Source organism: Phocoena phocoena, chromosome 15 (genome assembly GCF_963924675.1).
Source record: "Phocoena phocoena chromosome 15, mPhoPho1.1, whole genome shotgun sequence".
NCBI classification, from domain to species: domain Eukaryota; kingdom Metazoa; phylum Chordata; class Mammalia; order Artiodactyla; family Phocoenidae; genus Phocoena; species Phocoena phocoena.
In genome coordinates this window covers 36,330,791-36,358,548 of record NC_089233.1, presented here as the reverse complement: position 1 = coordinate 36,358,548, position 27,758 = coordinate 36,330,791, and the positions used below count along the sequence as shown (strand labels likewise).

Sequence of the window (27,758 nt, the reverse complement as noted above, 5' to 3'; positions counted from 1 at the left end):
GCGGATTCAGAGACGCTGCTGCAGCCAGGCCCGGAGCCACGCTCCTTAGGGACACTCGCCAGGGCCGGGGAGGCGGGGCGGCCGCGCAAGCTCTACCAATCAACAGCCGGCGTTCGAATTCGCATCCTGGCGCGGCCAATCGCGAGCGTCCGAGCCCGAGTGGGGGGGAGGGGGCGGGGCCCGGCGGAACAGTGGCGCGCGCCCCCCCGGGCGGGCCAATGAGAGCGCCTGGTGCATTTGAAAACTCCGGCGGGCGGCGGGCGGGTCTGCGCCTGCGTGGGGAGTCGCGCTCTGGGCCGGCAGGCGGCACTGGCAGAGGTATCGGCGACGGTAGCGACGGTAGCCACGGTTATGGGGAGCGGAGGCGGTGAGCGCTGGGCGCGGGGCGCGGCGGGGCGGCCTCGAGACTGAGCAGGGCTGGCTCGAGCCCTTTTGCCCGGGGTGCGTGTCTTCCCGGCGGCGCCCGCTCGGCGCGTGGTTTAAATGCCCGGGAGCGCCCTGCTCCGCGTGAAAGCGGTGAAAGCGGCGCGCGGGGTCTGCCACCTGTCGAGGGCCGTGAGCGCCGCTCAGGTTTCCGTGGTTATTATCGTGGCTGTCCTGGAGGGGATGAGAAAAATGCGGTAAAACGCAGGGATCGGTCGCCCTGCGTGTACGCTTGGCTTTCGCAGCATGTTAATTGATGATGGGAAGACCCAGGTGAAGAGCGAGGGGAGGGGGGCAGGAAGAAGCCCTGAGGAAGGAGTCGTGCGGGTGGGAGAGCAGCCACCTCCTGTCGGGACTGGAGGAAGGAACGGGTGGGAAACCAGGTGAATTGTAGGTGATGGGCTCCTCCTGCCTCAAGCTTCTATGTCGTCTGCTTAGAGTCAGCAAAGACTTGCTGAAGTTGAAGTTGGAAGGACCTCCTGTGGGGAGAGAGGACACTGAGACTGGCTGGGCAGCTCTGACATCCGCAGAGCTGGGACAGGCCTGGCCTCCAAGTCCACCTTTGGCTTCTCTGCAGGGTGGACCCTCCTAGTTTGGACTTGAAAACCAGACTGTTCAAGTCCACAGATCCTTATTAACATTATGCATTTTAGTCCTGTGTGCAGATAGAAGCAAAGAGATCAGTAAGGGTCAAGGCGCCTCCCTGAGAGTGAAATGCAAGGCTAACCATCATCAGCGTTGGCTGCTTTTTCCCCCTTCCTGGTTGTCATCTGGGCTCTGGATCAGAAGGTTTCCCAATAGCCAGGTTACATGATTACTACTCACCATCAATGTTTATTGAATATTTGAATGAATGATGATGTCTTCTGTACCACTACTGCTCCTTTATTTAATCTTTGTTTAGGACTGTAAATATGGCTGGGGCAGAGGACAGTAACTGTTAAATCATGTTCAGATGTAACTTTTCATATCAGCACAACTCGTTTCCAACACATCACTTAGACCATTCTGATTTTTTTTCTTAAGTGATCCACTGTAGGTGTGCCAAGTGTTTCTGTTATCCTACAAAGCGGAGAATAAGAAGGAGACCCCGAAACTTAACGATCTTGAGTCTCCCTGAAGATGTGCTCTTTCATATCCTGAAATGGCTTTCTGTTGGAGACATCCTCGCTGTCCGAGCTGTAAGTTGTCAGATGAAAATAGTGTCAGGCCTGGCATCATTGGTTATATTGTACCATGAAGGCTTCGTGTCTTAAATGTCAGAACAAAAACTTTGGCTACAAATGAGGGTAGAGGAAACAACGGTGATATTGGTAATAGATGCCTAAGGTTGTTCTGATTGCAGGAAAGCTAAAACGTAGGACAGCAAGGTTTGAGTCTGCTCATTGTAATGTTTATTTTGACAGAGAAAATACCCTTTTATGGCAGTGAAATTTGCATCCCTCAAGAAATAAGATAGCATTAAGAAGAAAAATAGTATGTTCTTGAGGACGAAGCCCATGTAATATTCAGCACTGAAAGGGACTCTGGGAGTTATTTTGCAGATTTCGGAACTGAAGCCTCACTTTGAGTGATTTAACCAAGGGCATACAGCAAATTAGTGGGGGAACACCAGTAAGAACCCACTTCTCTGACTCCCAAACCTGCCTCCATTGCATTCATAATATCCATGGGTGCTGAATTTCCAATGGCAGTGGAAGCTTTAGCACTTAAAATGCTCACCTGTGCTCAGGGCCCCCTGCCTGGGCACTTCCTGCTATCACCCAGGACAGAAGTCCTACCTGAGGCTGCTGTCATGTGTTTCAGTCTTTTCTGAGAGCCCCCATTGACTTGCAGGCCTCAGCTTTGCTCCCACTAGCAAGACCCTAAGTAGAGGAGCTCAAAACAGATTTCTCACCTACCTGTTCCCATTAGAGTTGATTTCCCTGATCCTTGCAGGTATTATAGCATTATATCCCCTTTCTCAGCCTAGGTGCTTATTCCCCCTTCCAGGACCACTGTCCCCATCTTTAGAGCCACAGAGAAAGTTGTTTCTGGGCTCTTTTCTCTATTCAAAGCAATTGTTAGTTACTTTGATACACAGAGGCTGGGCCTTTACTGCTAGGGTGGGGAGGGAAACAGGAGACCCTACATCTGTCTACACCCTGTCTTCAAGAGCTCCAGAAGCAGGACTTCTGGGAGGTCCCTTGATTAACCACCACTCCCCCTCTTCCATTGTTCTTCAGGTTCACTCCCACCTGAAGTACCTGGTGGATAACCATGCCAGCGTGTGGGCATGTGCCAGCTTCCAGGAGCTGTGGCCTTCTCCAAAGAACCTGAAGCTCTTTGAAAGGTATCTCTGCACCCTGAGAAGAGCGTGGCTTTCTCCCACCTTTGGGCCTCCCTGCTATGCCAGTCTGTGTCTCAAGGCCTGACCTGGGAATAATTTTCCTCTTGCTTGTTGCTCCCGCCAACACCTTATTCCCCAGGGAGTGACTGAGGGCTGTTGACCTCACCCATCGAGTCACACAACTTCCAGCACAGTCATGGGTCATCCACACCACCAGCACAGGCCTGACTCTCATTAGTCACAGCAGTGCTTCTGAAGGGTCCACTTGAGCTGTGACCCATTGTGTGTGACTCAGATGCAGGTCACCTGCATGTGGAAACTTTCCTCAGCCGTCTTTTGGTCAGAACAATGCGATTTGAATCCTATTACATTATACTCATTGGCTGATCCCACCTCCCCGGCCGGGGTTGGGACCTAGAGGAAGGGCCGGAGGGGCTGCAAGCTGCAGTATGCCAGTGGTCACAGGCAGGCTGCCTGAGACATAGTCCACCATCCACACAATTTACCCTTTTACAACTCAATGGTTTTTAGTATGCTCACAGAGTTGTGCAATCATCAACACTATCTAACTTTAGGACATTCTCATGACCCCCAAATGAAGCCCCATAACCATTAGCAGTCACTCCCTATTTTCCCTATAGTAACGCAGACCCTATGCAGCCACTAATCTGCTTTCTGTCTCTGTGGATTTGCCTTTTCTGGACATTTCATATGAGTGGAATCATACAACATGTGGCCTTTTGTGTCTGTCTTCTTTCACAAGTGTGTTTTCCAGGCTCATCCATGTTGTAGCATGTCATGGATAATTGATATTTAGCTGCATTGCCAAAAATATTTTCTGTTCAGAAAATAAGTACTGTAGTTTTAAGTGCTGTGGTGGAACATAACCTTTATGGAATAAAATCATGTGATGTTTCATGTTCTTAATGTTCTAGGGCTGCCGAAAAAGGGAATTTTGAAGCTGCTGTGAAGCTGGGCATAGCCTACCTCTACAATGAAGGCCGTAAGTCCTCGAGGGGCTGGTGCTGGGGCTGGCCTCACCCCACTTGGTACTGACATTTTAGAACAAGCACGAGGGACTTCCCTGGTGGTCCAGCGGTTAAGACTCTGTGCTTCCACTGCAGGGGGCGCAGGTTAGATCCCTGGTTGGAGAACTAAGATCCCGCATGCTGTGTGGTGTAGCCGAAAACAAGAAACCTAATAGAACAAGCATGAGCTCTTGCCTGTGTCAGCAGTTTAGTCGCTGTTCTTGCTGTGTCTGGCTGTGTACCGTCCCCACTGGGGAGCTTGTGCCAGAGGTGTCCTGCTCAGGGACCCATGGATGAAGTTTGATTTTGTAGTTTGGGGGAGTTGCCTCTTTGTTTAATGAACCATTAATTTCGGTTGACAACGAGTGACTCTGAGCAGAGACTCAGAATGGGGGCTACTCAGGCAAGCCAGCCCTCCCTGGCTGCCTAGTTAACACCGCAGCCCATGCGTAGACCCCAGCTTCTCTCCTTGGCCACAGCTCATCTGAGGAACCTGGGGCAGTGGTCAAAGCATGCCTGATGCCAAGTGTCAGTAACACAGGGAGCCAAGGCTCCAAGTGGGAGGCAAGTACAAACAGGTCAAAGCCAGCCTGGTACCTAGATTCCTTCACCCCTAAGGGGCAGGTGCTCCTCGAAAGAACCTGGTGCGGCCCTCTCTCCCAATTCCTGCCTGTATGCTGAGCACACTAAGGAGCGAGCCTGCAGTTCATCCTGTCCCAGCTCCCAAGATGCATAAAGACTTGGGTATAGTCGCCATTTTTCTGCTTCTAAAAGACCTGGCGTCTTACTGAGAGGTCACCCTGGTCACAGCTGGTTGACAGGACTGTTGGACCTGCAGACGATGAGCAATCCTGCGCCCACCCTCCTGTCAGATGGCTTTGCCCAGACGAAATTCACACACCACTCAGCTCACCTGTCTAATGTGTACAGTCCAGTGGTTTGGGTATCTTCACAGAGTCGTGCACCCATCACCACTCAATTTGGAGCCATCATCTCATTACCCCACAAAGAAACCCCCTACCCGTTAACAGGGGTCTGAGCAGCAGTTCCCCACAGGAAGGAGGGTGGGCATCTGATGCCTCCACGTGGGGGGGACCTTCCCAGATCTTCGGAATCCAGGCTGCTGGGAGGGGCTGCAGGGCACTTGGTTCATAAAACATGGGAAGAAAAGGGAGGAGCCCCCATCCCAGCTCTTCTGTCCTAAGACACCAGCAACTTCACGTTGTAGCGGCTTAAGGCTTTAAACTTTCCAAAAAGACTGGGGAACTTCCCACACCCCTCCTCCAGAGACATCCGGGCTGTGTTCTGTCCGTCTCTCCAGTGTCTGTGTCTGATGAGGCCCGGGCGGAAGTGAACGGGCTGAAGGCCTCTCGCTTCTTCAGTCTCACGGAGCGCCTGAATGTGGGCGCCGCACCCTTCATCTGGCTCTTCATCCGCCCACCTTGGTCGGTGTCCGGAAGCTGCTGCAAGGCCGTGGTTCACGAGAGCCTCAGGATGGAGTGCCAGCTGCAGAAAGTGAGTCCTGGCAAGGGGTGCAAGTAGGGCAGGCCGTGCTGGGCGGGCTGAGCCCCGTAGGGTCCCGGGAGGTGAGAAAACTTTGAGGGGAGATGCTATGGACCATGTAAAGTCAGGGACCCGAGAGCAGTGGAGGCATAGAAAACAGTGCGGATGTGGGAGCATCTGCTAATGACTAGCAGGAGAGGAGGCCTCGGAGCCAGGGTCAGGGGAATCGGGTGAGGGGCTGGGCTGCAGACGGGTCAACTGCTGGAAAGGCAGGACTGAGGCTCTGTGAAGCAGTTGGCGGAGGCCTGGAATCAGGGAGTGGTCCTCTGCACAGAGGGGCTGGGCAGGGAGCAAGGAGGACCCACACACAGAGGGACAGTCCCCGGGAAGCTCTGTCCGCTAACAGTCACCCCTCCTCCTCCACCTCCTTTCTCTAGACTCACAGAGCGTCCATACTGCACTGCTTGGGGAGAGTGCTGAGTCTTTTTGAGGTGAGTCCCCTCCACCATCCCACGGGGCCCTGCGTTGTTTGACGTCCTGGCCCGGGTGAGCACGCAGGGCACAGCGGGTCTGCATTTTTGTGCTGCTCGCCTTTCTGGCAGCTTCAAGCACCAAGAATCAGGAACTGCGTGAAAGGCAGCAGAGGGGGGCTTCCGGGGTTCAAAGCCAAGATGAGCCCTGTCTGTGAGGCTGTGTGGAGCCAGGAAGAGTGTCTGAGCGGGACAGGGCCCCGGGTCTATTTGTTTCACGGCTCTGCTACTGGCGGCTCCCTCCCACTACTCACGCAGACCTCTCTACTTAGTGAGCCTTGTGATTCGGGAACCCCGTCTGCAGCAGTCTTGGGGGAGGTGGTGGCTCCTGGTGCTAGGTGCTCTGACAGCAGAAGGGAGGGACACTTAGTATGAGCGAGGAGCTGGAAGACCTTGGGAAACCCTCCCCCGTCACCGTCCGGGCAGTGCCCGGAGCCGAGTCCAGCACAAACCTTGTGCAGGAGGAAGCAGGGCCTGAGGGCAGAACTCATGGGCTTGCCTTCACGAGTTGGTTGTCAAATTGTGTATCTTCAGAGAAGTTGTTTTTACTCTAATGTAGTTAACTCATTTTATTAAAGATGAGAACAGTATATGTGGTTACTTAGAGGTACTTATTCTAGGATGAAGAGAAACAGAAGCAGGCCCGGGACCTGTTTGAAGAGTCTGCTAATCAGGGGTGTTTGACCAGCTCGTACCTCCTCTGGGAAAGTGACAGAAAGATGGATGTGAGTGGGCCTAGGTCTGGGGAAAGAATGGATTATGTTGGCCAAAGGCACAATCTCCAGAGTAGCCCTTGGACAAGGTTCTGCCACCGCAGCCGGGGTCGCTGCTGGTCATGGGGCCGCTTTCAGCACTGCCCCTGAAACGACCACCACCATTTGGGGGATAAAGGGCTGGGAAGAAAGCACAGCTGGGGACCCTCTGGAGGTGTCAGGGGGAACATTTAAGAAGACTATGGGTTGGTTCTGAGTTTCTCCAGAGATATGGCCATGTAAGGGCATGGTGACTCTCCCATTGACAGATGTCAGATCCCGGACGATGCCTCCACAGCTTCCGGAAACTCAGGGACTTTGCTGCCAAAGGCTGCTGGGAAGCACAGGTGAGCTGGGAGCTGGCCTTTGTCCTGACACCTCCTCTCGTGGGGACCGTGGGAGCAACACTGCCAGGTTCCCACCCAGGACGAAGTAAGAGTGGCCCAGGGTTTGGAACTGAATCTAAGGGAGTTCAGCTCTAGGGTGTGTGGGGAGGAGAGCCCAGAAGCACTTTCCTCACCTCTGCCCGTTGCATCTAAGACAGCCAGCCACTTAATTTCTAAGTGCCGTGGATTACATCTGCATCAAAATTTATACAGCTCCCTAAAGTTGGCCTGTAGGGAAAGCATCTTGGCTACAGAACTTAGAGCTCCTTAGAGCAGATGGGTGTGTGGAATGCTGTCCTCTTCTCATTATCTGACCTGCTCACCAGGTTGTCCAGTGTTGGAACCAGGACATCAGGGGTCTGTAGTTGGCGTTCTCCAGACACTCTCCCTGTGCAGCTGTAAAGAAGTCATTATTTTAAGATAAATCAAAGAAAGTCCCCCTTTGCCAAGCTGGTAAACACTTGCTTTTGTCACCCCACCAAGTTGGGGGTTGAGAGTCTTCTGCCCTTAAAAGCTAGGGAAGAAATCACAGAGGGATGGCCCACCTGACACATCACAGGACGTTGTAATGTTTTTGTCCAAAAAGGCACTTAACAAGTTTACAAGAAATACAACAATGAACAATGTGGTTCTAGTTCAAGCTCAGGCTAATCAATAAGAATAGTAAGGCCCTCTAGAAGTTCACAGAGCCTCAGTGTACTCAAAAAAGAGGAAATAAATACAAGCAGTCAAAATACGGAGCAGGTTTGACCTCTCTGCTAGTCAAAAAGGCACACGTTTAAAGAGATCGTGGCTGATCACACTAGCAAATCATATACACGTAGTCTTTGTGTTTTTGATTGGATAGCTAGGAACTTCTGAAAATACACTTCGGCTTTTTTTTATTGTTTTTTTTTTTTGGCTGTGTTGGGTCTTTGTTGCTGGGCACAGGCTTTCTCTAGTTGAGGCAAGCGGGGGCTACTCTTTGTTGCAGTGCGTGGGCTTCTCAGTGTCGTGGCTTCTCTTGTTGCAGAACACATGCTCTAGAGTGCAGGCTCAGTAGTTGTGGCACACAGGCTTAGTTGCTCCATGGCATGTGGGATCTTCCCAGGCCAGGGATCGAACCCGTTTCCCCTGCATTGGCAGGCGGATTCTTAACCACTGCACCATCAGGGAAGCCCTGAAAATATACATTTTTAATGATAGCAGTTTTTGCCGGCAAACGTGATAAAATAGTGTTCCTAAAAAAAAAAAAAAAGTACAGGAAAGGGCTTCCCTGGTGGCGCAGTGGTTGAGAGTCCGCCTGCCGATGCAGGGGATGCGGGTTTGTGTCCTGGTCCGGGAAGGTCCCACATGCTGCGGAGTGGCTGGGCCCGTGAGCCATGGCCGCTGAGCCTGCGCGTTCGGAGCCTGTGCTCCACAACGGGAGAGGCCACAACAGTGAGAGGCCCGCGTACCGCAAAAAAAAAAAAAAAAAAAAAAATAGTGTTCCTATTAGTGTGTGTGAAAATGCGCGCAGGAATTTCAGAAAGCCCCTGGGCACGGGTAGCGCCTGTGGGTCGACTGCGTGAGCAGAAGGTACACAAGACTGCACAAAGGTGACCCTCAATGTGACAAAACCAACAGAAACCCCCTCAAAGGAAGAACAAGGAAAACACGCTTACAGAAGTCTCCTATCGCAAAGAACCACGTTAATCATTAGGCAGGCAAAGAAAAGCTAACATGTGTGTTCCGTGATCACAAATGCACATGCACACTGCTACAAGTGCATAGAAAACTCTGGAAGGAAATACGTAGAGATGGTCAACAGTAACCACTGAGGGCTTGGAGGGCCCCGGCGGGTCCTGAGCAAGGTGCTCGTGCATCTCATTCAATCCTCACAGCATCTGCTGAAGCAGCTGCTGTTGTGCCATTTGGTGAAAAGGGAAACTGAGGTGCAGTGAAGCCCCCAGTTCGCTTGTGGTCACACATAGACCCAGGTCTTAAAGCTGGGTCATTCGAGCCCCCAGCCAGCTCTCAGCCACTGTGCTACGTGGCCTCCCCCAGAGCATCAGCTTTCACTAGGGAGTGGTGAACAGAAACAAACTTAATTTAAAAGAAAATGCTGGCAGAAGACTGGAATTGGCCATGGAGCTGTGCCGGGCAGGAAGTCAACTGATATCCCATTATGCACCTTTTGTACCTTTTAAAATGTTCTATCGTGATATATTATTTATTTCCAAAAGATTAAAATCTTGGCCCTCCTGGTTTCAGAAGGCTTAGAAGGTTTAAGTGGGCCAGTGTATGTACAGGCAGAATCCTCCTCGCGTTCAGAAGCAGGAACCTCAAAACCCCTTGCTCATCCCTCGAGTCTTTTCGTCCTCAGCTATCTCTAGCCAAAGCCTGTGCACACGGAAACCAGCTCGGACTGGAAGCGAAAGCCTCCAACGAGATAGTCTGCCAGCTGTTCCAGGCCTCCCACGCTGTCAGTAAGCAGAGGGTCTTCTCTGTGCAGAAGGGACTCAATGACACAATGAGGTGAGGGGTCCGAGGCAGAGCGACAGCCGTCTCCGCATGACAGGGTCTGTCTGTTGTTTCAGCTGAGCCTCCTGTCACAGGGCCCCTGCGTCATCAACCCCACTGGGATCCACGTGTGTGTGTGTGTGTGTGTGTGTGTGTGTTTTCTAAAACCAGTTATGCCTAAGTTATCCAGGGCTTTGAAAAGAAAAATTTCCCACATAAGTGTCTGTTCTCTCCAGTTTTCCTTTTTAAGCCTCAGACTTTATTAAACCATACTAAACATCTTTCAAAAAACACCTTTTCTTTCCCACCCATCATCACACGCATCAGCGTGCGGGAGTGTGGGGGGCAGCTGCCATGTGCCTGCAGCCTCAGAAACCCCACAAACTGCCTCTTCCTGCAGGTCCATTTTCCCTCGAGGTTTGGAGATAACACACTTTTACACTCAATCACAGAACTTGTTTAGAGAGTAAAATGGAAAATGTGAATAATTTTTTAAGCTTACACCAGAGATTTCAAATACATTTTAGATTTATAATGGGCAGGCTCTGGCTGTACTGCAGCAGACAAAGCCCAGCACCTGGTAAGCTCTCTTCCCTGGAGAGGCTCCGTCTTTACTCATAGCAGGGGGTGCAGTGTCCTTGGCTCCCACATTAAATGTCACCAAGCTGCTGTGATTTTGAGTCCTGTGCCTGTGCTGGGGGTGGTGCCCCCTGCCCCACACCGTGCCCTCCCAGTCTGCCTTTCTTTTGGCGGCAGGAGCCAGGGACTGTTGCTATTCCTTTTGTGTGCTGGGGGTGGGGGTTAACATAAACTTAACCTTTCTTTTCTTTTCAAGAGCTAAAGTAGTTTTATTGCAATAATATCATTTCAGTCCCCGAGTTGAGCATCTTTACATTTTCCTCTATGTAAAGCAACAGCTGACTTTTTCTTCCTTTTTTCTATTGAGTTATAATTGACATGTAACATTAGTTTCAGGTTTAACCATTTTAAAGTGTACAGTTCCGTTGGTCTGTTTTTATAAGTCAGATCATTGAGCTTGTCAAAGGTGTCTGCGTAAGAAGCTTCCTCTTCTGCCCCTAACCCTCAAACACCTGGCCTTGCATGTCTTCCTCCCCAGCCCGTTCCCCCTTCATCCCGCCTCCTTCCTCCCCTCCCCAACTCGGCCCCAGCACTCCCTCCTTCCCTCTGCCTATGAAAGATGCTCCTGTCCAGGCTGACACCTGGAGCAGTCCCTCCTGTCTGCCTAGAATCACTCACCACCACGTTTCTTTTCTCTCTAGCTTCTCTTCTCCCCATCTCCTCTCCCTTGTGCAAAAAGGCGTTCACCATGCTTGGGCATCCTTGATGTTGCATGCAGTATCTGCTTGTGACGTCTGTGTCCCTGGCCCGGCTTTTAGCCCCGTCGAGGAGGGATCCTATGTCTGTTGGCTCTGCCGGCCCAAGTCCTCCATCACGGTTGCTGGGTGACTGAGAAGTCCAGCACACAGGCTCAGGGAATCCTGCTTTAGATGCATTCCTGGCTCTTTGCTCCACTGCGGAGGGTTGTGATAAATGACCCCATGGGTGAGAGTTCCTCAGAGAGAAGGCAGGTTTGCAGGACGATAAACTTTGACTTTTCTCCTGTCCTGTGACCTGTCCCAGGTCCACAGAGCAGACCTGCTTTGCTCCCTTACAAGTAATAACGGTCCAGGCTTATCCAGTGCCTGGGGGTCCCGGGGTGGGGGAGGCAGAGTACACATATGTGCAGCCCACTGCCTCCCAGGAACAAAGTCGGGAGTCATGGGGCCTCCCCCTTGGACAGGGTGTCTCAGCCTTGGACAGGTGCCTGGATAAGCCAGTGATGCCTAAAGTGATCGCTCACCCCTCAGGACAGATGGCCGGGCAGGAATGGGAGACGGGACACTCATGAAGGCTTGGCCTGCTTTTCAGGGATGGTGCTCTTCCCACAGGTACATTCTCATCGATTGGCTGGTAGAGGTCGCGACCATGAAGGACTTCTCGAGCCTGTGCCTTCACCTGACCGTGGAGTGTGTGGACCGGTACCTGCGGAGGCGGTTGGTGCCCCGGTACAGGCTCCAGCTGCTGGGCATCGCCTGCATGGTCATGTGCACCCGGTGAGAAGCCCCCCAGGCTGGGCCCGCAGACGGAACACAGCATGCTGGCACTGCCCAGTTCACAGGCTGGCTTTTCAGTGGAACAAGCCTTCAGCACCCCACCTCCTTATGACAGGGATTTTCATTTTAGGGGGTGCCCACGCCGAGTGATCCTACCCACTCGGGGGTGGCAAGGCTGACCCTTGGTGTGTGGGCAGCCGCTCATCCCAACACGTGGCCTCAGGACCCAGAACGTGGCCTCTGTCGGGCAGGCTCAGGCTGGAACCCTCTTCCCCTGGCCCCTGAGGGCAACACAGCGATGAGGGAGGGTCACAGGCGGCTGCCCTTGCCAGTCCGGTTCTCAACTCTGCATCCAGAGACCTGCGTTTCATCGGTGTCATGTGCCCCCCACCCCCAACTCCCCACAGACCCCCTCCAACCACATGGGCAGGATGCGTCCTCAGAGAGGCAGCCTACCCCTGCAGCAGCTCTGACTTTTCAGATCAGACCATTTTAAGTTTTACCTAAATCCACCTTTCCACCCAGTTTTGCCTTTGGACACAATGTGCATGGCAGTTCCCACCACACATTTTGCATTTTCTTGTTTTCCTAAAGCAGACTTCTACGTGGTCTGCTATCTCCCCTGGGCAGTGCTTTCCAGACCAACATCATTATCTGTAAGGCTTTTGAGGGAGGAACAGGCTTATTGCACACAGTGGTGTCAACTATGGAGAGACTGATTTGTCTTCTGCACGGTAACCCAGAGGCTTGTGTCACTGGGATGGTTTATCTGTTTCATGATGTCATGAAGGAGGCCCAGGTCCTGACTTGCTCTCTGCTACCTGCCATGACCCCTGAGGCCACCAGGTCCAACTTTGCAGTGAGCGCAGTCATGTGGCCATGACGGGAACTGGGAAGTGGGGTCTCTAGGTGGCTGTGGAAGCAGGGTCCGTGGGCTCAGGTCGGTGAGCAAATGCCACACGCTGTCCGGCACCTCTCATGTGTGCTCTCGGAACCTGGCGTTCCAGGTCTTGTTACCAGAGAGGGCTGAACAGACGGGTCCCCAGCCTCCCTGGATCCAAATGGCATAGTTATGTCCTTGCAATGAGAGACTGAGGTACCAGAGCACAGGCTGCTGGCAATGAGATGATAATTGCTTTAAAAGATTTTTAGAAGCCGAGATGCCCCTACATCCACTCTCAAAGCAGCACCTGCCGCTGCTCAGAGCACAGGGCTTTCGCCCGCCCCACTCACATAACATCCCCCAGCACCTGCGGTCCCTACAACTCCTGTCCTCTCTCTTGGCCCAGGCAACAGCAAACGCGGGAGCTGCAGAGTCCCCATGACAGAGCAGCCAAGGGCCCGGTCCCAGTCCACCATTGTGTGGGGAGGTGTCCTCGGCAGGCTGCTGGACTAGCATGTTCCCTGATAGTTGGAACTGGTGGAGAGTAGAGAACAGCGTGACCACCTGCCTAAGGACAGTCCAGTTCCCATGGCCAGACCCCATGCTGGGTTCAGACCTTCAAACAACCTCTATCTCTGGTTCTGCTGGCTCATCTGCCTTCTGGGTTAAAGCTGTTTATACTCGCTCCATAGAAGCTGACACAAGGCAGGGTGAACCCTTATCCCTCAGGTCGTTAAGAGGATTGACCGATCACGTCATTCGTGGGTGCGTTTTGCAGAAACACCTGCATGCCTAGCAGTCCAGCAGCTCTCACTGCCACTGATCTGTGACACTAATCCCCCTTCCCTTCCAGCCCCCATGATAGGCTCATCTGATCTTTTCAGTTCCCCTCAGTGGCTAGGGGCAGCAGGGTCTACTCTTTGGACCCCCCCAACCCCATCACTGAAGCCTAAAGTGATCACCCCACTAAGGGGAGTGGGCTCAGTGCTCAGACCCCTTCTTAACACTCCAGGTTCATCAGCAAAGAGATCCTGACGATCCGGGAGGCTGTGTGGCTCACAGACAACACGTACAAATACGAGGACCTGGTGAGGATGATGGGAGAGATCATCTCTGCCTTGGAAGGGAAGATTCGAGTAAGTGACCACTTGCTTTTTCCTTTTGAATCAAAGTTGAGGTCACGTGAGGGCATGGAGGGGCAGAGGGTATCTGCATGGCTTTGAGCTTCCCTGCTCTGGGAAGCCCTCCTGGACCCAGAGGACACGAGGCCACAGCTGTTTGGTGTGCACAGCAGTCGGGCCAGATGCTGGGCTGACCACACCGAGGGTGGTGTTTCTAAGGTCCAGCCTCCCCACCGAGTGGGTGGAGGGGCCCTCTGTGTGCTGAGACCCCACGTCTGCCTCCCCGTTCCCTCTAGGTCCCCACTGTGGTCGATTACAAGGACGTCCTGCTGACGCTGGTCCCCATGGCGCCAAGAACCCAGCACCTGTGCAGCTTCCTCTGTGAGCTCTCCCTGCTGCACACCAGCCTGGCCGCCTATGCCCCAGCCCACCTGGCTGCAGCCGCCCTGCTCCTGGCGAGGCTGACACATGGGCAGAGTAAGGAGCTGGTCCTCCCCACCAGCCACTCAGAACATGGGCTGAGCCAGTGGTCTGGGGGATTCCTGGAGTCAGGAGCCAGTGCTCAAATTCAAGGGGGTTGGAAGGAGAAAAAGAAGTGTGTTCATCTACTGGAGAAGGAAACACCAGAATGGACTAAAAGCCATTGTCTAGGGGTGAGGTTAGAGACAGTTCTAGCTTAATATTTCCCACATTGTCAACAATGAGCACGCATGCTCTGTACCTGGGGCCTTTTCAACCCTGAGCCCTAGGAAACTCCATCCCAGAACCATCAGGGCTGTGGGGCATGAGTGGGCATCAGAACGGCCCCACTATTCCTGCTTTCCTCCCCAGCACAGCCCTGGACCACTCGGTTATGGGACCTCACTGGGTTCTCCTGTGAAGACCTCATCCCCTGTGTCTTAAGCCTTCATCAAAAGTGGTAAGCGTGGGCTTCCCTGGTGGCACAGTGGTTGAAAGTCCGCCTGCCAATGCAGGGGACACGGGTTCATGCCCTGGTCCGGGAAGATCCCACATGCCGCGGAGCGGCTGTGCCCGTGAGCCATGGCCGCTGAGCCTGCGTGTCCGGAGCCGCAATGGGAGAGGCCACAACAGTGAGAGGCCCGCGTACCGAAAAAAAAAAAAAAAAAAAAAAAGTGGTAAGCGTGTAAGGAAGCAATTCCCCCCACAACCCCCCAACTGTCCCCCCACATAGAGGGTGTGTCCTTAATACCACAAGTCCAGGGGGAATTTGCTCTCACGTGAGGGCTGTCAAGACACTCAGACCTTCCCCGCGTGACCCGCGTATCTCAGGACTGACGTTTAGAAATTCCAGGGCCATGTTGCTTATTTCATACGTTTTTAACATTTGATGTGTGGGCAGCAGCTCCCCCCAACCCAAACCTAATTCCATGGACTGTGGAACATAAGAAAAAATCAGACTGTCTCCCTGACCAGCAGTAATTTCAGTCTAGGACAGGTTGGCCTCCAGCTCTGGAGTTGGCAGACCGCAGCCCCGGGCACACACCTTGGCCCTTTCCCTCGCCTCCTGTCTCAGCTTGGCTGGCAGACTCGCTCCTCCCACTCCTCAGTCTCACATGCACTCCCCACCGCATGCATATCTGCTAAAGCCCCCAGGGACCTCCTCCTTTCTCCGCCAGGCCACACTGCCTCAGAGTCCCCTTCCCCGACACGAGGGTCTGGGTAATTCTGCCTTTCTGCCTATCCCCAGACGCTCCCTGGGAGACTTAACCACTTCCAGGATTCAGAACACATCTGAAAGCCAACCTCTGACCCGAGCCACAGACCCCACTGCCAGCTTGTCCATGCCAGGCCATTCCTCCTCATAGATTTCATTTGGTGCTTGGTGGACAAGGCCCCAGTTATCCTATCAGAGCCCTCAGGCCAGCCCATTTCTGCTTCTCTGTCCCTGCATCCCAGCAGCTCTTGGGGCCAATGCACTTTCTTCACCTGCCCATGGTCATTGCCCCAGCCGCCTCCTGGATTTCCACAGGGCAGCCTCTGAACACGACACTTCTGCTTACAGCTTGAGGATGAGATCAGAACTTGGGCACGAGTCTAGAGATTCCTCTGACCAGCCCCTCTGGCCCGTCTGCCACTTCTCCCCCTCCCCGCTAACACGGGGAGCCTGTCAGCATTTCCTGGGGTAGTGTGTGCAGCCCGTTTCTCCTGCAGGGCCCAGACCTCGTCGCTGGTGGACGGGAGCATGGGTGACGGTGGCAGGTCAACACGTGTCTGCCCCCGAGGCTGCTCAGACCAGTGCAGGGTTGGTGCCTGACCAGGCTGCCAAAAGCTGCTGCTTGGCTGCCTTCCTACACCCATCCCCCGCCCCCCACTGAGTTGTTTTTTTTTTTTTTTTCCCAATCCAGATAAACTGGAAACATATTTATTTACCAACGAAACTTTTTGTTAAAGTGTACAATTCAACAGGCTCTTGGTATATTCAGAATTGTGCAGCCATCACCACAAACCACAATCTATTCGAGAACATCTTCCCCACCCTCAAAAGAAACCCCGCCCTTGCTACCTATTACCTTCATGTTTCCCCTCCCCACCAGCCCCCAGCAAACACTCATCTATTTCCTGGCTCTTTCTGTTCTGGATGTTTCACCAATATGGAATCGTACAACTTGGGGCCTTTTGTGACCAGCCTCTCACCTACATAATGTTTCCACTGTACAAATAGCCCACTGGATGGAGGGACCACATCTTGTTTATTCAGTCGTGCACTGATGGACATTTGGGGTTTTTCTACCTTCCAGCTGTTGCGAATAGTGCCGCTGTGAACATATGTGTCCAGGTTTCTGTGTGGATCTCTGTTCCCCTTTCTCCTGGGGATGCACTTGGGGGTCATAGGTGACTCGAGGAACCGCCAGACTGTGCACAGCAGTGCTGGGCTTCACTCCCATTGCTGGGCTGGTTTTGAAAATGTCTTGTCCCCTCTCACTTCAGTGAGTGGAGGCTAAAGATGGGAGCCTTTGGGGTGGAGGTGCCAGCACCGTCTGCCCCCCACTACCCCTCACGTGTCCCTCTGTCGGCAGCTTCCATGATGATGCCCCCAAGGACTACAGGCAGGTCTCTCTCACCGCCGTGAAGCAGCGATTCGAGGACAAGCGATATGAAGAGATCAGCCAGGAAGAGGTGCTGGTGGGTGCTAGGGAGCAGGGGGTCCCCGTCTGCCCCTCGGGGCTTCGGCCCTCCCTCTGACCCTGGCTTCCCCTCAGGTGCTGAGCTACGGCCAGTTGTGTGCAACTCTAGGGGTGAAACAAGAGAGCCCAGAACCCGCGTCTTTCCTCAGCACAGGGGACATTCACACCTTCCTCAGCTCTCCCTCTGGAAGGAGAACCAAGCGGTGAGTGAGCCCTGCGGGCCAGGCCTGGGTTCCCTCGTGACCTGTGCAGCCATCGGGGCTCCTGAGGAGCAGCAGGGAGAGAGCAGATCCTCAGAAAACTGAAGCTGCGGTTGGTAGTCTCCACTGCCTACAGTACCGTCTCCTTTCCCCAGTGTGGCTTTCTGGCTCCAGCCTGGCTCCCTGTGAGGGATGGTGGTCTTGAGCACAGGTTGAGCCCGCTCAGGCTCTGGCCCTGCCCCACGCCCGGTGTGAGCCATACGGGACTGCTCTGCTCCACCACATTGTGGCACTCCCTGCACTCCAGCTGTGCCCTCATTGTGTGCATCCCTTTTATCCCCGTCTCTTCCATCTCAGTGTCCCAGCTGTACTGCCTGGAATAACCTCCCCCTCCACCTCACCCACCTAAAGAACTCCTATCCATCCTACAAAGTCCAGATGAGCAGGAATCTCGCCATGGTGCTGGCCCTGTCTCTGCGAATCTGCCCTGAGCTTCTGAGGGCAGTTCCTGGGTGGCTGTGTTGTCCCTGCTCACAGCACATGGGGGCAGGGTCAGGCAGGTGCCAAGAACCAGACTGGGCCTCCCAGCACTGCTGCCTATGACACGGCTCCCGGCTCTCCCACCGCACAGGAAACGGGAGAACAGCCTCCAGGAGGACAGGGGCAGCTTTGTCACCACGCCGACCGCAGAGCTGTCCAGCCAGGAGGAGACACTGCTGGGCAGCTTCCTGGACTGGAGCCTGGACTACTGCTCCGGCTACGAGGGCGACCAAGAGAGCGAGGGCGAGAAGGAGGGCGATGGTGAGTGCCAGGGCTGGAGAGTATCCAGTGCTGCCCCAGAGGGAACAGCGGGCAGGAGGGCCCCCAGCCTGAGCTGCAGGAGTGTGTGTCCGGACACAGGTAGACATGAGAGAGCAGAGCCCCTGGAATACCAGCCCACACACAGGGAGGATAGGATGTGGGCCCAACCTGCGCCCAGCTCCAGCTGGACCTGTGCTGGTGGAAGGACCTTACCAGGTCAGGGACAGAGAAATAGACCTTTTAGAAGGTTGTGTGAGATGTGCCCCCTGCTGGGCTCTGTCCCTCAGGCACCCATCTAGGGCAGGCTGCAGGAGGCTCTGTCCCCATGTCTCATCAGCCATCTGCACAGGAAGCCCAGTTCGACAGCTTCTGTTATTTTCCAACTGCTATTTTTTTGTCCACTCAGGGGATTAACTAAATTATTAGATGGCCAGTTTGTTGTCACTTCCTACTGTCCCCTAAGTCACATTGGGTATTACCCCAAGTTTGAAAGGAGACACTTCACCCCCAATTTCTTACGTAAAGGAAAGGGGACTGTCCAGCGAGGTTCAGGATGTGCGGCCGAGAGCTGGACCCTGGGCTCCCCTTGGTCCTGACCGAGCACGGGGTCACCCTGATGCTCAGGCTATGGCCTGACCTCTCCCCCATCTCCCATAGTGACAGCTCCCAGCGGTGTCCTCGATGTCACTGTGGTCTACCTGAACCCGGAACAGCACTGCTGCCAGGAATCAAGCGATGAGGAGGCCTGCCCGGAGGAGGAGGGGCGTCAGGACACACAGGCGTCAGCACCAGGCAGCCAGACACCTTGGACCCCAGGGCTCGAGCGCCCTCTGTGCAGCAGGAGGGGGGCAGGCAAGGACATAACGACCTCAGGGTACTCCTCTGTCAGCAGCACAAGTCCCACAAACTCCGCAGATGGCTTGGGGGGCCTTGCCCGATCTACCTCAGTACTGTCCCCGGGCAGCGACTTGAACACACAGCCTTGCCACCATCATGCGAGGAAGTCGTGTGTACAGTGTCGTCCCCCAAGCCCCCCGGAGAGCTGTGCTCCCCAGCAACAGGTGAAGAGGAAAAACCTGTCCGCCCACAATGAGGAGGAGGAGGACATGAACTTGGGCTTTTTGAAGCTGTGAGTGTGTCAGTGCGTTTGCTGCAGTGAATGTTGGCTGAAGTGAATGTTTGCTGAGGCAGGGCTGCTGTTGCACTAGCAAGGGGGAGGGGGGCACTGGAGATGGATCCCTGTAGACCCCTGGTGGCAGTCACACGGAATAGAAAGGAGAACTTGGGGCAGTAAGTTTCTTTCTCTAGGGGAGCCCATTGTGAGCCATCAGAATGTCTAAATCACAACAAAAACTCAGTTCCTTCTCTCTGGAAAGTTTAGCCTCAAAGCAATCATGCCATACTGTGTGAAGCCTATTTCTCTGTCCCCTCCCATGTTTGTCCTGCTTTCTCTGGGAAACTTAAGCCCACGTCCTGAACTTCCCAGCCCCACGGAGCCCCAGGCACCCCGGGAGCTGAGAGCTTTCACAGCTGAGAACATGTGTGACCCAGGTATCCTGGCACAGCTCACCCCCTCCCACATTTATCTGGTTCGGGGTTCCAGGGGGAGCCAATAGCTCTGAGCACACCATCCCTGCGCCCACATTGGCCTGCCCTGCCCCAGGCAGCCGTTCCTTTCCTCACTGGGTGGTGGGTCCTATCGTGAGGGAACTCTGCCCCGCGGATCGTTTCGGACTGCGTGTGAATACCGGGCGAGTGGGCCCTGACATTTTTGCAGGCCAGGGCCTTGATGTCTTGGTCACAGGCTCTCTTCCTCCCATATTCTCAGCTCATTTTAGAAATCTGCCCCTTCTCCTGTGATGGTTTGTCTGTGTCCCCAACAGATGATGTCCGTATGAACATTGCAATGTCTGGGCCATTTCTTTCCCTGTCTTTATTTCCATCCTCCATCCCTCTAAGATAAAAAACAAAAGAAAAATTAAAAATAGAAGGTATGAGGGCTTCCCTGGTGGCACAGTGGCTAAGAATCCACCTGCCAGTGCAGGGGACACGGGTTCGAGCCCTAGTCCAGGAAGATCTCACATGCCGCAGAGCAACTAAGCCCGTGCGCCGTAACTACTGAGCCTGTGCTCTAGAGCCCGTGAGTCACAACTACTGAAGCCTGCGCGCCTAGAGCCCGTGCTCCACAGCAAGAGAAGCCACCACATCAAGAAGCCCGCGCACCTCAAGGAAGAGTAGCCCCCGCTCGCCGCAACTAGAGAAAAGCCCGCGCACAGCAACGAAGACCCAGCACAGCCAAAAATAAATAATAAATAAAATAAATTTTTAAAAAAACATTAAATATATAAGGTATTAATTTTTTTTTAATTCTCAACATTATTTAGGCTCAACTAAAAAAAAGAAAATTCGATTCAAACCCCTCAGTGCTATCCTGACACTGTATGCAAAACCAATTTTCCCAGAGAGGTTAGCCAGAAAAAAAATTAAATGTCATTTGTAACATCTGAGGTGACCAAGATACAGAAGAGCAAGAGTCAGAGGACCTGTTTGTTGGGTGAGGGTAGATCTGCTGTGAGTTCCTGAGAATAATGACCACAGGGACTTGGGATCTGACGAAGACTGACCCTGACCTCTCTCCCCTGCTGACACACTCACCCTGCTGATAGCTTTTTTTTTTTTTTTTTTGGAAAAAGAAATGTTTTATTCCTCTTTGCGCAGAACAGTATATGAAGGTGGCTATCATCCTGACTCCGTACATCTCTTACACAAAAATGCCCCCTCCGGGATGCCCAGTTATCCGCCCACTTGGAGAACTGGCAGTTAGTGGGTGGGGGGCAGGACGCTAAGTCTCAGGAAGGTTTCTTGTGACATTTTTGTGGGAAGTTTTGGGTCAAGGGGAGAGATGACCCAACAGTGGGTGTCCCATCCTCCGTCTTCCTGGGGAAAGCCAAATCCCAAAGGTCTTCTGAAGAAAGGCACCTCTCTCGGCGACCTAGGGAAGGGAGGCGCCCAGACCTGCTGCCCGGATGTAAGGCTGAGGCAGAGGGAGGACAGGGTTAAGCAGCAGAGATCGCAGACCCAAGGCAGAGGAGTGAGGTGCCCGTGGGAGAGAGAAGGGGCTGCGAGAGCCCAGAGGCCCAAGTCATAAATTCCACCCTGTCCCCAGTTCTGAGCAGAAACTCTTCTTCCCAAGACTGGAATGGTGTTTTAGATCAAGGACTGGCTTTGCTCCAGGGCACACACAGGGCAAGCCAGGCAGAGCTCGCAGGGGTAGTGAAGGTGGAAAGTTAAGGTATCAGACGGAGAGACAGACACTCCCACACCGAACACTCACAGACCACAGCAGTTTTGATGCTATCAGCCAGGATCAGGGTAAAAAATGCAGCTGTGTCTGAAATACAGAATTTTATAAGCCCTCTCCAATAAAATTTAAATCACTGTTCCTTCCACTCTGTCCCCTGACTACGAGCTGTTCCCAATCTTTTTTCCTAGGCTGGGGGCCTGGGCAGTAAAAAGGAATGGGAGAAAATACCGAGTCCAGCAAGCGGGACTGTGGCTGAGACTTCATATGCCTCTCCCCACCCGCACTCCTTCTATAGAAAAGAATTCTCTCTCTCTCCCCTTGCTGAGCATATGGACTGTTGGGATGAAGGCCGGGTAAAGGCAAAGGGAGGAAAACACTCAGCACATTCTTTCTCCTGCTTTCACATTCTTTCTCTCAGCAAAGGGCACAGAAGTGGAGGAGAAAATATGGGGGATAGGAGGGCATGGGAGTATAATCCAGTCGAGCAAGGAAGAGGGTGCTTCCCCTGCCCTGTGTCCAAATCTGCTAAGAGCTTTACTCCCAGGACTGCAAAAAAGAGTGAGAAGGAACGGGAAGTGTATACGGGTTTGCGAGGGGGCAACCACAGAAAGGATGGAGATTTAAGGATCCCTGTTATCCCCGAGATGACCCTGAGAGCATCAGTTGTGGGGCTGGATGAGAAGTTACAGCAGACTTGTGGATTTTTTGAGGGAGTGAGGAGCCAGGAACAGTGGGGTCTTCACCAAAGGAGTGACCACTTGATCTGTTCTTTGGCTGACTGCAGCACCTGAGACACGGTCTGCTCCGTAAGGGGTACATCTTCTCCCCTTAATGCCACCCAGTGTACCACTTGCTGGGGATCGCTCTCCAGGATCACCCCTCCGTCTACGATTTCATCCACAGCCAAGAAGAGCCCCTCCATGTTCTCCAGCAGAGCTCGCTTTTCTACATTTTTCCTTAGCATCTGGCTCAAGGAGTCAAAGAGGCAATTCAGAACAGCCATGAGCATCAGCTCATTTTCACAGGAGCTGCCGATCACATAGATATAGAGATCGATGCTGCTTTTGTATACCACTGTCAGGCCTTCCAAGAGGGCAATTTCACTGTCAGTCCGGTGAGTCTTGTTGAAAATGTTCTTCTCAAAGGCCTTTTGCTCCTTGATACTGGGGTAGGTGTCGTCATAGTACTTGGCAAAAAGTCGATCTCCATCATTGTCCAGAATCAGGATGGCTTTGACAGTATACAGGGAGGGTTCCAAAATCAGCGCCTCCATTTTGCCCCACAGCTGGTGCCGACGTGGAGCCCTGCTGATAGCTTTTGCTTCCTCTCGAAAATGTCAGAAAGAACCACTTAGCCAGGAGTGTCCCCCAAATGCTCTTGAACCAAAACGACAGGGACAGGGAGATGCTAACTCCGTGAGGCTTTTCTGGGTGTTGATTTCCCTGTAGGAGCTCTTTTTGCTACTGTAGTAGAATTCTGACCATCCTGGGTCAGGCATGGTTGAGTAAGGGAATCCCAGCATAGGGATTGCAGACCTCCCTGTTGACTGTGTGCCCCCAGGCATGTGTGAGCCTCAGTTTCCTCATCTGTAAGATGGGGCAATAATACCTACCTCACAGGGGTGTTGTGAGGACTAAATGTGATGAGGGTAGTAGCAGCCATGTGATGTGCATGACTGAACTGCCTTCTCCCACTCCAGTGGGGATCTAGTACCACCTGACCGTGGGGTGGGGTGGGCTCTCCCTGCATCTTCTAAGCACTGACTGAAGCCCTCTTCCCTCCCCTCCTACCTCACACAGAATCTCATTTTAGTCAGAATGCTGTCAGCCTCCCCGCACTAGGCAAGAAAACAAGCCACTACCGATGGAGGGGCCCACCCTAAGGGCAGTCCCAGGGCTGCCTAGGTCCTCACCCCCTTCTCCTCTGCCTGGCACCCTCAACTCCCCTCCTTTGTGTCTCTGTCCTCTGCTGCAGCACCTTCCTATCAGCACTGTGAAATGGACACCTCGCCAACTTGAAACAACCCCTCCCAGGTTTGTCACCCGTCCTGCTCTCCCCTGAGATTTCTTGGCCCCTGAGGAGTTGGCATTCATCTGTTTTTCCTGTTATCTCCAATTACAGTGGACCCTGCTGCCCGAACCACTCCTCCCAGCCAGCATCTGTCCCTACAATCCCTCCTCGCCAGGTGTCTCCTGATTCTCTGAAGGCCCCGTTCCCCCAACCCGCAGACATTCCCTCCTGGGATAGCCTCCTGTGGCTTCTGTGACACCAGGCTCTGCTGTCCCTCCACCTCTCTGGGCTCCAGCTCCCCGTCACCTGTCCCCATCCATGTACACCTGCCCCACCTTGGACCAGCTCGCCCAGGCCCATTGCTCCATGTGCCACATCCTTGGCTCCTGGGCTTCATCCGCCTCCGCCCAGGTGCCCACTGATGCCTCCCCTGGATGTCATCACCTCACCAACATATCCAAAAGTGGACACTCCCTCCTCCCTTGTCCCTGCTCCCAACACACATGTAATCCTCACTTCTATCGACTGCAGTAAATACTTACTGGGCCACTCCATGTGCCTTGCCCTGTGCTAGGTGGCCCGGGGTCAGCAAGGCAGCAGGGCCCTGCTTTAGAGCGCCTTCACTACAAAGACGAAGCCAACCGTTAAGCGATCACAGGTGCCACCATCTACCCGGTTATCCAACCCAGAAGCCTGCGCGTCACCCGAGGGCCTCACCCGTGTTCCCTCCGCTGCTCCCAGCCCGAGCTCAGAACCGGAGTCACGGCTTGGACCCCGCGGGAAATGGGGGTCCTTGAAGCGGGATCGTCATCGGGTAGGGCGGGCCCTGAACTCTGGGCTCGGAATTGGGCAGTCCGGCCGGAAGGGGCGATCTTCTAGGCCGGAAGGGGCGGGATTTGGCGGCGGCGGCAGATCGCGAAGAATGGATACCACCTTCACGTTGCTGGCTGGAAGCTTGCGCCGGTGGGTCCCGCGCCGCTGGAGGGGGCGGGAGGCTGCGCGGCCCGAGGCTGGCCAGGGTGCTGAGCCTCTGGTGCGTCCTTTCCAGGCTAGTGGCCGAGCTGCGTGACGCTCTGGACTCCTGCGCCGAGCGACAGCGGCAGCTGGAGCGGAGCCTGCGAGTCTCCCGGCGGCTGCTGCGTGCCTGGTACGCGGACCCCGGGACCACCCGGCTAGGCCTCCCTCGGGCCGTCAGAACCCCGCTTAGCGACCCCGGGCCGGGCGCTCACTTCGGAGTTGCGGGTTGTCAGTGCTCCCCGCTTTTTGTGCAGGCTCTGAGACTGCGGGTCTGCCCCTAGGCCAGGCGGCCCTGGGGGCCTGTTGGGCCCTGGCCGTGCCACGGCTGCCTTGTGTCTTCACAGGGAACCAGCCGAGACCCTGGCTCCGGAGCCAACCCCAGCGCCAGAAACTAATGAAGAGGCCCAATCTGCAGGTAAACCTCAGCCATCTACCTTCTCCAGGTGCCGCCTCTGGCCTGTCTTCAGACATGAAGTGGTGAGGGACCTCTGCATGACTCTTGGTTTTTGCAGCATGCATACCCAGCCCGCAAGACCTCAAGGAGCTGGAGCTTCTGACCCAGGCACTGGAGAAGGCTGTACGGGTGCGAAAAGGCATATCAAAGGCTGGAGAAGGAAACAAGGCCCCCAGCCTGAAGTCTGGGTCCATTGCCACTTCCCCTGCCACCAGAGCCTCTGCCCCACCCAGGACCTCACACAGGGCTGGCAGCCGTGCATCAGAGACAAAACCTCCCAGGGGCATCCGCCAAACCAGGGTGCCTACCAAGGACCTCCCTGAGCGCAGGCTTCTGTCAGTGGGGGATCAGGCCTGTATGGGGCAAGGGGCTGGAGACACCAAGCCTAAATCAGGCCTCAGGAACGAACAAATAGTCCTGTCAGCTGCTTCTCAGGCCCCAGAAGCTTTTACACTCAAGGATAAGGGGTAGGTTTCCCAGACCCTCACTAGAGGAACTACTGTCTCTACCTGATCAGATCCTGGGCAGCAGCAGGAGTCTGGGTTTGGGGTGACAGGAAGGGCAGGGCATTGAGCTGGATGTGGGCCAGGGGAACCCCAGGATGCCACCCCATGAGGGGTGGCAAGCCCAGAAGCTGGCAGAGTGGAACAGCTGGCTGTGAAGGTGCCATGTTTGATGCACTGGGGCATGACCTGTGCCCTATCCACTTATCCACCCAGCCGCAGGGCTCCACATGAGCTCTCGAAGGCCAGGGCTCTGCTTTCTCTTCTCTCTGCCAGGTGGTACCTGGACTGGGCTGGCTCCTGTGGTCACCCTGGAAGCCCTGTCTGAGGGGTGGGTGAGCTTCATCTCTCACTGGGCTCTGAGTAGGGAGTGGGGCCTGCAGCCCCCAGAGTGAGACAGAGCTGCTCTGAGCACCGGCTTCCCTGACAGGATCCTGCTGCAGCTGCCTGAGGCCTTCAGGAAAGCGGCTTCCCGGAATTCCCGGTGAGGCTGAGTCTTGTGGCTGGGTGAAGGGGAGGGGAGACCAGGGGAGTGTGGGCAGCAGGGAGGCTGAGGCTTCCCACTGGTAAGACTTCCCACGGGTCCCTTGGCTTTCTTTGCTGGGTGGTGACACTCCACATTAGGAGAGTCAGCCTCCCTAGGACGGCTGTAGTCACCTTAGACTCAGCCAGCAGCTTCTGAGGCCCCAAGGCACTTAGTGTCTCCAAGTCCCCATTTGTCTTCCTTGTGAAGATGACAATAATAGTACCAGCTTCTAGAGGTGTTGTAGGGGTTAAACAAGGTGGTGCCTTTTCGGGTGTTTGTGCTGTGCCTGGTACAGAGCCAGCATCCAAAGCTCTTACCAGACATTTTGGTCACCAGTCGCTGCTGGCTCCTCTCCCCTTTTTCCTTGAATTCTGTCCTAGCATTTCCCAGAGTGGGTCAGCTCTGTCCCCTTTTCATGGACAGTGTCCCCCTCGGTTCCCCAGGACACCCAAAGGCCCCTCCTGACATTCAGTAGAGCCAGACACCCCAGGCTGGGGCTGCTACCCTGGCCCTTGCCTACTTCTTGTGGCCCAGCCCAGCTGGCTGTAGTAACCATGTTGCTTTCTGGTTTGTGGGCTGTGCATGTGTGTATCCCAGCCTGTGGGCCCAGCTCAGCTCTACACAGACCAGTGATTCTGTGGATGCTGCTACCACCGCCAAAATGCAGTTCCTCCAGAAAATGCAGACAACTGTATCCTTGCGGGGCTTGGGGGAGTGAGGGGTGGGGGCCAGAGGGTCTGTCTCTAACTGGTGAGTCTGAGGAGGAACAACTCCAGGAAGGGCCAGAGCTACTCCAGGACCCAGCCCTTGGGGAAAGCGGAGGGGCCTGACCACAGGGGACTTTCCATGACCCGCATGCAGTCAGGCTGGCCTGGCCCCAGGCTCAGTGCCACCGAGGTGGAGGCAGAGGTGCGGCACCTGCAGAAGGCCTGCTTGCTGCTAAGACTTCGAATGGGGGAAGAGCTCATGGCAGGTTAGTGGGCCCTTAGTTGTGTCTCTGGTCAGGGTGGGGAAGGCTTCAGGACCGGCGTGGACCTGGCCTGCTCCCCGTGGCTCTCGTGTAGACCCCCAGGACTGGATGCAGGAGTACCGCTGCCTGCTCACCTTGGAGGAGCTGCAGGCCATCGTGGGGCAGTGTCTCCACAGGCTGCGGGAGCTATGCACAGGTGAGGCCTGCCCCGCCCGTGCTGAAGTCTGGGGTCAAAGTCCTCTAGCCACGGGGTGGCGTTGGGACTTTAACAGCAGCTTGGGAGCGGAGGCAGGCGGGCAGGACGGTCCTTCCCTGTGTCACCCCCACTGCATTCTGAGTTCTCTGCAGTTGTGCTGTGGAGCTGGCCAGCACAGCACCCCTGCTCCAATTTCTCTCCCGACACACAGACCCCACCACTCCTAGTAGCTTACTTATTTATCCAGTTATTGAAAAAGTGCCTTGTGACAATCAGAGAGGTACTGGCAGATGCCTGGTATTGCAAGAGTTAGTTGTTTATGGACAATAGGGCTTCATACAGGAGGCAAGGGGAGACTTTGCACCCCCTTAAAGGGGCCTGGGGAGGAGGTGCCTGGCTTGTGCCCTGTGAGGCCATATCCTCTGTCCTCGCAACAGTGGTGGAACAGCAGCTGGGGCCGTGGCCTGAGGGGAGGTTCCCCAGGGCCTCCTTGCCCTGTGGAGGAGGAGCAGACCCTATCTGGAGCCCCCAGTTGCTTCTCTACTCTAGTACCCAGGAGCTGCAGACCCTGGCGGCCCTCAGGCTGCGGGTGGCCATGCTGCACCAGCAGATCCACCTGGAAAAGGTACTTCTAGAGTAGGGAGTGGGTGACTGAGTGTCGGGGAGCCGTGGGCCCTGGGGAGGACTCTAGGTCTGGAGCCTCATGAGGGCTTGGCCTCAAGAGCCTATCTGTGCTCCTCCCGCCAAGACCCACCAGGGAAGGGTGGGAGCTGCTGGGCCTGTGCCCCTGTGAGGGTGCTGGAGCTTCTGGAGGAGGGATGGGCTGGGGAATGGTGCCTCAAAGCCGGCCCTGGTTTGAGCCCTCCTCTGGGGGCCCTGGGCCAGATGGGACAGGGCCCCCTTGAGACCTTGGTCCTGCACCACCCACCAGGTCCTGATGGCCGAACTCCTCCCCCTGGTGAGCAAGCAGGAGCCGCTGGGGCCACCCTGGCTAGCACTGTGCCGGGCTGTCCACAGCCTGCTCTGTGAGGGAGGCCAGCGCTTCCTCACCATCCTACGAGAAGATAAGCCTGCTGACTGA

At 54.7% G+C, this 27,758-nt stretch overlaps 2 protein-coding genes and 1 pseudogene across 3 annotated transcripts; 2 read left to right on the top strand and 1 right to left on the bottom strand.

Annotated features, from left to right (window-relative positions):
- Positions 1 to 351: 351 nt before the first annotated feature.
- CCNF (cyclin F) lies at positions 352 to 18,830 on the top strand. The gene is made up of 17 exons (XM_065893096.1): positions 352 to 367; positions 1,450 to 1,604; positions 2,649 to 2,755; positions 3,688 to 3,755; positions 5,102 to 5,295; positions 5,721 to 5,774; positions 6,434 to 6,538; positions 6,835 to 6,912; positions 9,296 to 9,447; positions 11,382 to 11,546; positions 13,442 to 13,565; positions 13,847 to 14,027; positions 14,382 to 14,469; positions 16,589 to 16,688; positions 16,772 to 16,899; positions 17,528 to 17,697; positions 18,355 to 18,830. Exons 1-17 carry the CDS (start codon positions 352 to 354, stop codon positions 18,828 to 18,830), a joined length of 2,361 nt encoding a protein of 786 aa, XP_065749168.1.
- A 1,542-nt stretch (positions 18,831 to 20,372) lies between these two features.
- LOC136134952 (coatomer subunit zeta-1 pseudogene) lies at positions 20,373 to 22,293 on the bottom strand (annotated as a pseudogene). Its single transcript, XR_010656588.1, has one exon. The product of XR_010656588.1 is annotated as a coatomer subunit zeta-1 pseudogene (transcript).
- Positions 22,294 to 23,917: 1,624 nt separating this feature from the next.
- Positions 23,918 to 27,758, top strand: TEDC2 (tubulin epsilon and delta complex 2). Its single transcript, XM_065893228.1, has 10 exons — positions 23,918 to 23,974; positions 24,060 to 24,158; positions 24,373 to 24,443; positions 24,541 to 24,949; positions 25,416 to 25,469; positions 26,109 to 26,202; positions 26,373 to 26,484; positions 26,576 to 26,677; positions 27,115 to 27,302; positions 27,609 to 27,758. The coding sequence occupies exons 1-10, from the start codon at positions 23,934 to 23,936 to the stop codon at positions 27,756 to 27,758; spliced, it is 1,320 nt and encodes a 439-aa protein (XP_065749300.1). The 5' UTR covers positions 23,918 to 23,933.

Bases quoted from the DNA above. Each gene is read 5' to 3' on its own strand.
- CCNF (XM_065893096.1), top strand. The intron at 13,566-13,846 runs GTAAGTGACCAC...CGTTCCCTCTAG, and splicing joins CCTTGGAAGGGAAGATTCGA to GTCCCCACTGTGGTCGATTA. The intron at 16,900-17,527 runs GTGAGTGAGCCC...CCCACCGCACAG, and splicing joins TCTGGAAGGAGAACCAAGCG to GAAACGGGAGAACAGCCTCC.
- TEDC2 (XM_065893228.1), top strand. From the start codon at position 23,934: ATGGATACCACCTTCACGTTGCTGGCTGGAAGCTTGCGCCG. The intron at 24,950-25,415 runs GTAGGTTTCCCA...CTTCCCTGACAG, and splicing joins TTTACACTCAAGGATAAGGG to GATCCTGCTGCAGCTGCCTG. The intron at 25,470-26,108 runs GTGAGGCTGAGT...TGTGTATCCCAG, and splicing joins GCGGCTTCCCGGAATTCCCG to CCTGTGGGCCCAGCTCAGCT.